This window comes from Eptesicus fuscus, chromosome 22, assembly GCF_027574615.1.
Source record: "Eptesicus fuscus isolate TK198812 chromosome 22, DD_ASM_mEF_20220401, whole genome shotgun sequence".
Lineage (NCBI taxonomy): Eukaryota > Metazoa > Chordata > Mammalia > Chiroptera > Vespertilionidae > Eptesicus > Eptesicus fuscus.
In genome coordinates, this window is record NC_072494.1 from 14,457,111 (window position 1) to 14,469,900 (window position 12,790).

Sequence of the window (12,790 nt, forward strand, 5' to 3'; positions counted from 1 at the left end):
TGTAAGGCTCTGCTCTGCTCTGCGCCCCGTGTGTATGGGGGGGGGGGGGGGGGGGATGAGTGCAATGAGGATCCTGCTGTGCCATGAGGATATGGAGAGCCCAGTCTTTTCTCTGGGACTGTTTCCTGGCTAGGGGTCAGGGGGTCAGGAGCCCTGGCGCTAACCATAAGGGGCCTCCAGCCTTAACCAGGCTGTCTCCCTCCCACCCCGCACCCCTTTATAGCAGCGAGGACCCTAGAGGTCTGTCACCCACCCCCCCTTTTCTTTTGTGCCCTCCTTCCTCCTCTTCCTGCCTTTCTGTGTGTACTTCCCTCTCAGCCCCGGATCCCACCCCAAGCCTCTTCCAACATCCCCGGAAAACTGTCAGCACGGCCGAATGTGACATCTTTGGGGTCTAAAAACCTGTTCCTCCCCAGATTGCCGGAAGCCGCCCATTGTCCTCACCAGTAGAGAGATGTGGAAAAGGAATCCGAAGGCTGGTCAACCTTAATTGCTCTGAAAGGTCAGAGCTAATCTCTCATTGTTTAATGGAGATCTTGGTGGGGGAAGCAGCCTCCACCTGTTATTCTTATGTAAATTCTTGCTGATTGGCTATTATGGAATTTCCTGCCTCATGGCTCTGGGTGTAACCCATAGTCGTAATACAAGGGATAGCAAGGCCCGATCGGGTGTAGTCCCCTCTTGGGCTTCCGCTTGCCCCCAGTATTCCCCAATTAATACTTTTCTAGTCTTTCATTTGTGTGCGGCCTCCTCCAGAACCCGAACCCTGAACCACGCAGGACGTGGAAAGGGGTTCCACATTTGGCGCCTTCGAACAGGCACATCGGGAGGGGATGATATTTTCGCCTAGAGCGAAGGAAGGGAAAAATACACCGAGAAAAGGTGTGGAAAAGATCACCGAAAAAGGTGAGGGAAATTCACCCCCAGGACCAGCTGCAGAAACCGGATCTGATCTGTAAGTAGGGTGGGGACGTCTTTTTCAGCCAGGCTAATGGGGCAGAAGTAGGTTATAAAGTAAGTTCTATTATACACTTTTTGGTTTGTATGGTTAAGAATTAAACGTTTCAGAAGGCATGCTTTTCTAGTTTTTGTTTGATGTTATAGAACATAACCCTCGGTTTCCTGAAGAAGGTACATTAAATCTCGAATGTTTGGCAAAAAGTTGGTCAAAATTTGAAAAAGGTCAGCAGCAGGAAAAATCTTACCTGAAAAAACTGTTTCTCATGGGGAACACAATATGGCGTTCGCCAGAGGCGTGTAGAGAGGCTGAGGAGGAGCCTCCGCCCCTGGTCCCCTCCCCTCCTGGAGAGGAGCGGGAAGGAAAACCGGAGGAATGGCCTTTCAGGCCCCCTCCACCTCCATGTCCTCATCCTGAAACACCTAACTCGCCGCCGGTAGAGTCATCCATCCAGAGGGCCATCAGGGAAGGCAGGAAGGACATGTCGGGGGAAGAAAGGCCGGCTTTTCCTGTGACACCAGTAGCTGACCCCCAGCGCCCAAACCAGATACTGAGGCGCCATGAAAGAATGGATTTTGAGATGATAAAAGCTTTGCGAGAGAGCGTTGTTGAAAACGGTCCAACGGCTCCTTTTACAGGAGAGATTATGAATAACATTTCCGAGGCCTCCTTAGCGCCTTCTGATTGGTATTCTCTGGCTCGTGCCACTCTGGACGGAGGAGATTATTTACTGTGGAAGGGAGAATATTTGGAGAAATGTGAAGAGCAAGCCCGCGCCAACGGAGGGCCGAACGCTCACGTAACTTACGAAATGCTGGCAGGACTGGGACAGTACATGGATGTGCGAAATCAGCTCCGTTATGTGCCACAGGCGTATGAGCAGATTAGACTTTGCGGGAGGAAAGCTTGGTGGGCCTTACCAGCCAAAGGGGACGCTGAGGGATCTTTTAGCAAATGTATGCAGGGCCCTACAGAGTCATTTTCTGATTTTGTGGCTCGTCTCACTCGAGCAGTGAGACGACAGGTTCAACACGAGACGGCAGGAGACATTTTAATTCGGCATTTAGCTTATGAAAATGCCAATGCTGACTGTAAGAAATGGCTGACGCCTCTGAGAAGAAATAGTCAGGATGTGGGGAATAAGAGGTGTTACAAGTGTGGAAAAGCAGGACATTTCCGAAAGGAATGTAGGCAGCCGAGAAGGACACAGGGCGGCGCTCTAGGGAGAGGCGTAAACGCGCAGCCTCCAGATTCGATCTGTCCTAGATGTCAGAAAGGGAACCATTGGGCCAATCAGTGTAGATCGAAGTTTCATAGAAACGGGCAGCCGCTAGATCCAGATAGAGGGCATGGTCACCGGCCGGGAAACGGCCAGAGGGGCGCCCCCCAGCCCCGACGTCAATAGGGGAAATCTGCCCTGCAAGGCCCACGGCGGATGCCCTCATCCGAGCAACTCCAGGAAGCGCAGGCCTGGATCTTAACAGCGCAATAGCGGTCACTTTGACCGTCGATATTGCTCGGCAAGCTGTTCCTACAGGAATTTGGGGACCTTTAGGATTAAATTTAGGGAGGAGTGGAAACACTCTTAAGTGGACTAACTGTTCTGCCTGGAGTCATTGATATTCAAATTATGAAGGAGAAATTAAAGTTATAGTAGAATGTAATCATGTTATGCAAATTACTCCAGTTCAAAGAATTGCTCAGACACTACTTGTACCTTCTGTTCAGCAAGGTGAGGCTATAAATAGGAAAAGAGGAATGCAAGGATTTGGAAGCTGGGACATCTATTGGATACATGAAATTAGCAAAACCCGTCCTATGATGAATTTAAGACTAGAGGGAAAACAATTCAGGGGTCTAGTGGACACTGGAGCGGATGTTAGTGTTATCCGCAAAGAATTCTGGCCTCCAAGTTGGTCCAGGGCAGAAGCTATGGGCTCAGTTGGGGGCGGGGGTTGGGGGGAGGGAGTTCCTGATGACACACACCATAGTGCTGCAGTGTTAAGGTGGCAAGATGAGGAAGGACAGACAGGATGGTTTCAGCCCTACATCATCTCTGGAATTGCAGTCAACTTAAGGGGCCGGGATGTTTTCATGTATTGTTACCGGCAAAGCACAGCAGTTAATAACTCAGATAGGATACCAACCTTGTTAGGATCGGTCACTGCTCAGTCTCCTCACCCTCATGCTGATCCTATCCAATGGGAAGATGATAGACCTGTATGGGTGGATCAGTGGCCATTAACCAAGGAGAAATTCAATCCTATTCATGAATTAATACATGAACAAATAGAAGCTGGTCACATAGAGCTTTCCAGTAGTCCTTGCACAACAGAGACAATATCCTCTTTATATCACTCACATCAGGGCTCATAGTGTCTTACCTGGTCCTTTAACAAAAGGAAATGCACAGGCTGATCAATGGGTTGCTTTATTAAAAGGAGCCTTAGAATCTCATCAGCTTTTACATCAGCCTGCCAAAATGCTGTCTAAACAATTCTCAATCACTCGACAACAGGCAAAACAGATTATGAAGGAATGTCCCACTTGCACACACGTTATATCTGCCTCAAGGGCCTAACACAGGAGTCAACCCTAGAGGTCTGCTAAGAGACCTTATCTGGCAAATGGATGTAACTGCATTATACTTCCTTTGGACGCCTTGGGGCATTACATGTCTCTGTAGACACCTTTTCAAAAGTCCTATGGGCTACTGCATCTACAGGAGAAACGGCAAAACGGGTTATTAATCATTGCCTAGCTGCTTTTGCCATCATGAGAGTTCCAAAAATTATTAAAACTGATAATGGGCCTGCTTACACAAGCTGTCATTTCCAGGATTTTTGTAAAAGGTGGAAAATTGAGCACATTACAGGAATGCCATATAATTCCCAAGGACAGCCCATTATTGAACGGCAGCATCAGCGGCTAAAATCCCAACTTGAGAAACGAAAAGTGGGGGATGATGGAGAAATCACCTGCGGGGGGTAGGCTGCATCAAGCCTTAATTACTTTAAATTTTTTCACTTGTGATGATGATGGAACAGCACCTATGGAGCTACATTGGTGTTAGAATAAAACAAAAGAAAATGGTCTAGTTAAATGGAAAGATCCCGAATCTGGTTTACGGAAGGGACCCGATCCATTATTAACCTTTGGCAGAGGGGTATGCTTGTATATTTCCAGAGAATTTTTCCAGACCCGTGTGGATTCCTGCTAGAAATATTAAACTGCAACAGGGATCCAGGAGAGAAACTAGCCAGACTAACGAGGACCTTGCGCCTGGAGCCACACCAGGCATCTGCAGACTATCGACTACCTCAGCCGCAGAGAGAGCAGCGACGCCAAGCCGTCCACTGAAGATGAGCAGGAGGAGGACGAGCCGGGCAACAAACAGCCCGGAGACCACCTGGGGCATGGGAAAGAAGACGTACAGACACCGGAGAATGGTACAGACGCCTGAGAACGCCCGTCTTGCCACGCTAGCAGTAATCAGCTGTACGGTAACATCACCTGGGGCAAATGGGGAAGTATTTTGGACTTGTGTTCCTGACCCTTCATGGGTAAGACCCCTTACGTGGGCGGATCCCCCGCCCAATGTAGTCACCAATAATACCAAACACGTTGGTCATCCAGGAGGAACATGGGTGGGGCAAGGAAGTATAATTACACAGGGGTCTCCACCCAGCTCCCCTTTTGTATGACAAAATCAAACCTCCGCTCCTTTGTGTGTAAGATTACAGAGAGGTTTCTGGCTTTGCGTGGACACCAGAGGAGGGGACTATCACTACTTGCCCCTGGGAGAGGTGCAGAAAACGTGACTAAGACCTTGTCCATACAAAAGAAACTGGCAGCCAGTTTGAAATGGAATTGCCATGGCCCAGAGCAAAGGATATCCTTACATGATATCATTCTACAATGTCATTGTAATTTCTGATATTTTACAACAGCATATTGTACAATTATCCCAAACAAACTTACAAACTAATTCTTTGAATGTTTGGCAGCAATTTAAAAAGGACATGAAAGGATTTAATCCCTTCCACTGTGTGGAGGGCCCCCTGGGAAGGCACCTGAGCATTCTATATTGGCCCCTCTTGCCCTTTTTGTCAAGAGGGTCCCTCTTCTCACAGTCCAGTTGCCCACAGCTGTTGCCTGAGCTCCCTGTTCATGCCGAGGTTGAAGCCTCGTGGTGGCTGGTCCCGTGGATCTGTCTCTCGCCCAATGGTGTGAGCTGGGCCCTCCCTGGAGAAGAAACCTGGGTTCCCCGAGATCTGTGATGAGTGCCGGGGCCCCGCCAGCAGGCGAGGGGATCCCAAGGCAGGTGCTGGGCATGGAGGCCATAGGGGCATAGGCTACCAAGGAGACGGAAGTGAACCTCACATCACCCTGCTTGGCCCCGGAGGATGGCTGGTTAGCCAGAAACGGGTAAGATTCCTCAGGGAAGGAACAACCTAAGACAGGCACAGTCGCAGAGGGGCCATCAGGAGAGAACTTGGGGATCAACAGAGGTGGGGCACAGACCCTCACCCCCCCAACATTGCAGGGGCTTGAACACTCGCCCCCTCTGAGGGAGGTCTCCTGCCCCATGGCTGCTTCGCGCTTCCCGTGCCCAGCTCAGATCGGGGCCCAGGCAACAAACAGAGACTTGGCCCAGCTCCCGGCTCAGATGGGGACCCAGGCAACAGAGACTTGGCCGACGGCAGCTACCTTATATCTAAATCCAGCCTAAACCCAGGAATGCCCAGGGCTTTCTCAAGGATGCAAATAATCCTCTCCATTAATATTTACAGGGTAAATTAAGATTGTTAGAGTATTAAATTTGATAGTAAAATAGTCAAGTTTTCAGCTTAAATTGGCTAATTGAAATAAGTGAATATTGAAGAGAATTTAATTGTACCGGACAAAAAGCTGTTCCTAAAGTATTAACTAAAGTATCTATTGGTAGTGCATCTCATGGTAAAATTGCTTAACATGCAATGAACCTAAAGCAGTCCTATTTTTGTGCAAAAAATTAAAATGTAAAGTTATCAAGACTGCATTATAAAAATTTTCCAAAAGCCTCCTAATAATTAAATAAAAAAGGGGGGATAGTGGAGTAATATTATGTAAGGAAAAAGATCCTGAAAGTAAATGACATCTAGAAATTTTTTACTTTGAAAATTAATTTTCATTTGTAATGCAAACAGCAAGACACCCATGAAAAACACGCATGGTGTCAAAATAAGCCAAAGGAAAATCGTTTGGGCAAAAATAAAAAGGATCCCAAGTAAAATTTATAGAAAAGATTCCTTTATTAACTTTTGGTCGAGAATATGTTTGTCTATTTTCAGAAAACAGCTCCCAAGACCATGTGGATTCCGGCAACAGAGGAATGGACAGGACTATTCCATCCTCGAAGACAAGAGGAGAAACAGTCCAGAGATGGAAGACGCTGATAACGCCTTGAGCTGTGCCAATGCTGCAGGTTGCCCAGGACCAAACCAGAGAGGTTCGGACCTGCATCACCACCATTTTGTCCACCATCCAGATATCATTGCTGACATGTACACATAAGGAACAGTTTGACATTGAAACCGGGACTCAAACATTTTTCTGGTCTGCAGATGCAAGAAAAGAAACAGGGGTGGGGGGTGATATGCCAGAAACCGATCATTGTCCCACGAATTGAGAGATGTGGACAGGGAATCCGGAAGGCTGGTCAACCTGAAATGCTCTGAAAGGTCGGAGCTAATCACTCATTGTTTAGTGGAGACATTGGTGGGGGAAGCAGCCTCCACCTGTTAGTCTTAGGTAAATGCCTGCTGCTTGGCTATTATTGGAATTGCCTGCCTAAAGGCCATGGGTGTATCCCATAACCTTAATAAAAGGGATAGGATAGCAAGGCCACAGCGGGGTGTAGCCCTCCCCCTAGAGGTGGGCTCCCGCCTGGCCCCAATTTTCCCAAATTCATACTTTTCTAGTCTCTTTCATTTGTGTGCGGCCTCCTTAAGAACCCAAACCCTGAACCACGCGGGACATGAAAAAGGGAAGTGGGGAAGAGGGAGGCCCCCAGAGATTCGTTTGCTGGGAGACAACCTGCCTGTTCTGTTGTCTGGGCAAGACCGGGATTCAAATCCCCGACTGTCCAGGTGCAGGGTGCCTACTGGACACGAGCCACCAGCGCTCTGATCGGCGGCGCAAAAGAAGGTGGACTTCATTTTGAAGGGAATAGGGAATGGGATGGAGGTGGGACGTTTTTAAGCGTGAGAGTGACAGGCTCAAAGAATGCACTTGGAGACAAGATCCCTCTCACACGGAGTGGAAGCTGAGCGTCAGGGCAGAGTCTAGCGTGAATACTCGGAGCTGGTGAAGGCATCAGTTAAGGCAGGGATCAGGGAGGGATGGAGACAGGAAGTACATTTGATAACATTTGTTGACTGCTGAGACTTGGACAGAGGCCGCGAGGAAGGAACTTCTGCCCTGAACCGCTAGCTTGGGGGCCGGGGGTGGGGAGCTGAAGGTGTGTTTGTAGCCCGGGGAGGCAAGATGAGGCAGCTTTGGAAATTGGCTACTACCCATCCGAAAGGACCTGGGCACGAGGCAGTCAGGAAGCTATTGGGGTAGAGCTCAGTCAGGACAGGGGTGTGAGCAGGAGGTACGGATTAGGGAGGACTTCTCCGAGGCAGAGGTGTGGAAGGCAGGGAATCCAGGATCTCACCGGAGTGGCGGGTGGGAAAGACGAAGGCCAGCCGGGGTGAGCCCAGGGTACTGATGGGCCCGGTGGAGAGGAGAACAGAAGGCCGAGACGGGGACCTGGAGAAGGGTCGGAGCGACGACCGGGAGAGGGCGTGAACCCAAAGGCCACGTCCCCCGCCAGGGAAGCCAAGGCCGAGTCCACGGGGCCACGACAGCTCCTACGCCGGCACAGGCACCAGCCCCTGCGAGGCCGAGGCAGCACGCGGTCTGAAGGCAGACGTATGTTTTTTCACTTGGTCAAGTCCCAGGTCCAGGGTAGACTTTTCCTGCAACCAAGCTAAGCCACGCGGAAGCTAACGATCAGAGGAAGAGCATGAATACTTACCTTGTCCTTCATTGTCCTTGAGCTCCCACCTGCGGGGAGGGAAGTGATTTAAGTACAGAAACGATCCAAAGTTAAAACCTACAGGTTATATGGTTCTCTTGTATGTATCGATGAACTCGAGTTTGAGCCGGTCTCCCAAAGCAATAATAGGAAGATTTGAAAGACTGCTGTGAGGGTGGCGTAGGCGTCGGCGTTGGCCTCGGCCTTGACTGTGACAGGAGCACAAAGCCAGGGAGGCTTCCTGTAGGTGGGGGGGGGGGGGGGGGGGTGGTAGGTGAAAGCAGCGCCCCTCTTGGGGTCAGGCAGAGGCTATGGAGGACAGATTGCTGACGGGAGCATCTCAGGCTTCAGGGTGTGCTCAGCTACTTGGGGCTCCCGGACCCGAGCCTGGGCAAGTAAGTCACTCACCCGAGAGCCTCAGACTGTATCTCGGAAAGCCCAGCGTCTGCCTAGTCCCCGCAATGTTTGCCTTGAGGTTGTGCCACCCCCAACCCGCACATCTCTGAAGTCACTAGCAACTCCAGAGTACAAGAGGCCCAGCCTGCACTGAGGCCTCCCTCCCTCCCTACCTACCTACCTACCTACCTACCCTGGGAATGAGGGACTGGGCCGAGAGCCAGAGGCGTGCTCTGGAAATTGCCGTGATCCAGAAACAGGAGGGCGCCAGCCCCTTCACTGCTCTCCCCCCCTTTTCTGACACATCTCGAGAGGCAAAGGGAGCTTTACCAAGAAGTTGGAGAAAGAACGTGTGAGCAGAGTAGCCGGACGCGGGTGTAAGGCTCCAGGGCCTCCTTGGCGGTGTGCGGGGAGCCTCGCTCTGCGGACCTGGGCCGGAAACGGCCCGTGGCACACCCCGCTCCCAAGTGGCTCACAGGTTGTGTCCACACACGCTCTCCCATGCCCCCGGCCGGGGACTTGCTTAAGAAGCACAGCACAGCCCAGCACAGCCCTCGGGACAGAAGGGCCGACTTTTTCCTGCCCAGGCCGAGGGCGTGCGGGACTCGGCTGCCCAGAGGCCCCCCGGTGCGCTCTGGACCCTTGAGTGCTCCCGCGGGTTGGGGTGGGGGGGCCTACTTCGGGCCCTCGACTTTGTGCAAGAGACCGCCCGCGAGAGCCTCACCGGGCAGGACTGTGCGGACTTCCCGACAAGCGGAGGTGGGCGCCCCGGCCTCGCACCATCGAGCAGCGGCCATGTCTAGGCAACCACACTGCAAACTGGCCGAGTGACATCCCCGTGATGGCGGCCAGCAACAAGGACCGAAGCCCGGGCGCCTGCAGCTTTGCACCCCACCCTCCGTGTTGGGAGTCCCATGCCCCCCCGTCCGGCACTCACGCCGCCCCGCCCAGCCCAGCACCCGGCCCGGAACACGTGTCCCCACACAGAGGCCCCAGTGCTCCAGCTTCTCAGTGCAGTGGTGGGTGGCTCTGAAAAGAGCCTTTGGATGCGATGGATGGAACCTGGAACCGAGCGCGCGCTTCTTAGGCCCGCTCCCCGCGGATGCGGCGGGCCAGCTGGATGTCCTTGGGCATGATGGTGACGCGCTTGGCGTGGATGGCGCACAGGTTGGTGTCCTCGAACAGCCCCACCAGGTAGGCCTCGCTCGCCTCCTGCAGCGCCATCACGGCCGAGCTCTGGAAGCGCAGGTCGGTCTTGAAGTCCTGCGCGATCTCGCGCACCAGGCGCTGGAAGGGCAGCTTGCGGATCAGCAGCTCCGTGGACTTCTGGTAGCGCCGGATCTCGCGCAGGGCCACGGTGCCCGGGCGGTAGCGGTGCGGCTTCTTCACGCCGCCCGTGGCGGGCGCGCTCTTGCGGGCCGCCTTGGTGGCCAGCTGCTTGCGCGGAGCCTTGCCACCGGTCGACTTCCGGGCGGTCTGCTTCGTACGGGCCATGGCGATGCGAGACACGACCTGCACGACACAACGGCGGGAACGGTAGCGAGGTCCCGGGCCGCCGCAGCCGCCTTTATAGCCACAGTCCTCTCCCGATTGGGCGGCACGGTAAAATTGAAAGTCCCGCGCCGGCTGCTCATTGGCTGTGATGTCACCCTCCCTGGCGTGCCCGATTGGCTGGGGCAGAATCTTCCCTGCCCCCACCCTGTCGCCTCCCTTTCTGCTCTCCGGCTTGCCAACAGCCTTTTCTACCTGGTTTTTCCTTTCTTTCAGGCCGAGTCCTTTTTCTTCTTTTTAAAATCTCAACTGTCAGGACGTCCCTCCGTAGCCCTTCACTCCCTAGGACACGCTATCCGCAATGCCCCCTTCCTTTCCACGCCCGAATCGAGCTTCAATCTTCCGTTTGTTCCGCCCCCTCCCCCACCCCCACGCCCCCGGTGGCCCCTTCGTCAATCAGAAGGATCGCTTTTCCCGCCTTTAGGACCGGAAAATTGTCCGCCCCGGGCACAAGGCCCCGCCCCCGAAAGCCCTAACCTCCGCCGGGAAGGCGTCTTCTCGCTTCAAAAACACACACACACACACACAGAAAAACCTTTAGAGACAGTCGGCTCAGTTAGGCCGAGGTCCAGGTTCGCCCCAGTCCCGAAAACGACCCGTCCTCCTACCGACCGGGGGTGGGTTGTGTCAGTGGATGGTCCCCTCCCTACCTGGCCTCAAGTGCTGGGCGTAGGTCTCGGGGGTGAGGGAGCTTGCGCGCCGCCTCTCAGAGGCGTTGTAACCGAGTCGCCGGTGGCGCTCGAGAGGTTCGTCTAGGGCCCGACCCATCCCATCCCGTCCCGCCCAGCCCAGCCCAGCCCAGCCTAGGCAGGGAAGTGCTCGACACGTGGGCGGGGAGGGACGGTTGGGAGCCCAAGGCAAGTCAAGTGGCTGGCACCGGCATCCTTGCGCGGGAGGGGGTGGGATTGGCACTTTCTACTGCGGACGTGGGGACGGAGGAGACTGGGTACGACAATAACAGCTCTTTTACTTGAAACAGTGGGTGGCTCTGAAAAGAGCCTTTGATTTCACAGGTGCCCCTCCGAAACGGGGAGCTGGGTGGGCGCCAGACGCACGGCCTCACTTGCCCTTTGCCTTGTGGTGGCTCTCCGTCTTCTTGGGGAGCAGCACGGCCTGGATGTTGGGCAAAACGCCGCCCTGGGCGATGGTGACCTTGCCCAGCAGCTTGTTCAGCTCCTCGTCGTTGCGGATGGCCAGCTGCAAGTGACGAGGGATGATGCGCGTCTTCTTGTTGTCTCGGGCCGCGTTGCCCGCCAGCTCCAGGATCTCAGCGGTCAGGTACTCCAGCACCGCCGCCATGTACACCGGCGCGCCGGCCCCCACCCGCTCGGCGTAGTTGCCTTTGCGCAGGAGACGGTGCACACGCCCCACCGGGAACTGGAGGCCAGCGCGGGACGAGCGGGACTTGGCCTTAGCGCGGGCCTTGCCTCCTTGTTTGCCACGACCAGACATGACGGCGACAACGTACTGCGAGCAGCTCCCGACTGACGACCGAGGAAGTCGCCCTAAACGGCTCCCCTTCACCTTTTTATAGGCAGAACGGCGATTCTTCACCGAGCATTTTGATTGGCTAAAGCATAGCTTTGTCCTGATGGCCAATAGGAGATCGCAGGCAGAATACACTTATTTGCATAATCTCGCCCCCACCCCAAAACGAGCGCCACTGAAAACCCGCCAATCACAACGCGGCGTACTCGGGGCCTTAATTTGCATACAGCCTCTATAAGTACCGAGCCGCTTCCGGTAGCCCCGGTCCCGCTGTTGTCTTTGCGTGCCTGCTCTCTTTTTTTTTTTTCTGCCGCTGGTGCTTCCCGCTATGCCTGAGCCGGCCAAGTCCGCTCCCGCGCCCAAGAAGGGCTCGAAGAAAGCGGTCACTAAGGCCCAGAAGAAGGATGGCAAGAAGCGCAAGCGCAGCCGCAAGGAGAGCTATTCCATCTACGTGTACAAGGTGCTCAAGCAGGTACACCCCGACACCGGCATCTCGTCCAAGGCCATGGGCATCATGAACTCCTTCGTCAACGACATCTTCGAGCGCATCGCCGGCGAGGCGTCGCGCCTGGCGCATTACAACAAGCGCTCCACCATCACGTCCCGGGAGATCCAGACGGCCGTGCGCCTGCTGCTGCCCGGCGAGCTGGCCAAGCACGCCGTGTCCGAGGGCACCAAGGCCGTCACCAAGTACACCAGCTCCAAGTGAGCCCCGCCCGGGACGCATGGACCCCCCCCCCCCCCCCCAAAGGCTCTTTTCAGAGCCACCTATCTTCTCCGCGAAAGAGCTTGCCACGTCTCTGATCCATCCCCCCCCCCCAGTTCAGCGCCCGCCCGAAGCCCTCTTGTTCACCATGGCGGCATCTCGAGACCTTCGTGAAGCGCAGGCTTCTGTCTGAACCTCTTGGGCAACAGAGGGAGGGTCCGAGTGTGAGTCCTTTGTTAACCGACAGCTCGGTACCACTGTCCAAAAAAGCAGCTACAGGCTGGCACGAGTTTGCTCTCCGCAGGCATAAGTTTGGTCTCCAACAGTGGCCTTCCAGAAGGGAGGAGGTGGGAAGGGCCTGCGCAGGACTAAGTTCTATCAGGGTCCCTCCCAGGACCACAGGCTCCCAGTGGGAGCTTCCAAACACGGTTCCTCCAGCGTTTCCAAACCCGCTGACCTCCAAGGTGGCCTCCAGAGGAATGGTGCTGCTGCTGATCTGGGGAAAGCAAGGTGGTCTTTCCAAGCACTCTGTGTGCTCCCTCGGGGGTTGCCACCGTTCTCCCAAGATGCTTGGAGAGGCCCCCAGGCCAGCGGGCATTGTTTCTGCTGTGGATCAAAAAGGGTCACA

At 54.3% G+C, this 12,790-nt stretch overlaps 2 protein-coding genes across 2 annotated transcripts; one reads left to right on the top strand and one right to left on the bottom strand.

Moving 5' to 3' along the window:
- Positions 1-10,915: 10,915 nt before the first annotated feature.
- On the bottom strand, positions 10,916-11,517 carry LOC129147865 (histone H2A type 2-A). Its single transcript, XM_054711483.1, has one exon. It carries the CDS (start codon positions 11,418-11,420, stop codon positions 11,028-11,030), a length of 393 nt encoding a protein of 130 aa, XP_054567458.1. The 5' UTR covers positions 11,421-11,517; the 3' UTR covers positions 10,916-11,027.
- Positions 11,518-11,716: 199 nt separating this feature from the next.
- LOC129147867 (histone H2B type 2-E) lies at positions 11,717-12,203 on the top strand. Its single transcript, XM_054711486.1, has one exon. The coding sequence runs from the start codon at positions 11,785-11,787 to the stop codon at positions 12,163-12,165; it is 381 nt and encodes a 126-aa protein (XP_054567461.1). The 5' UTR covers positions 11,717-11,784; the 3' UTR covers positions 12,166-12,203.
- The last annotated feature ends 587 nt before the right edge of the window (positions 12,204-12,790 follow it).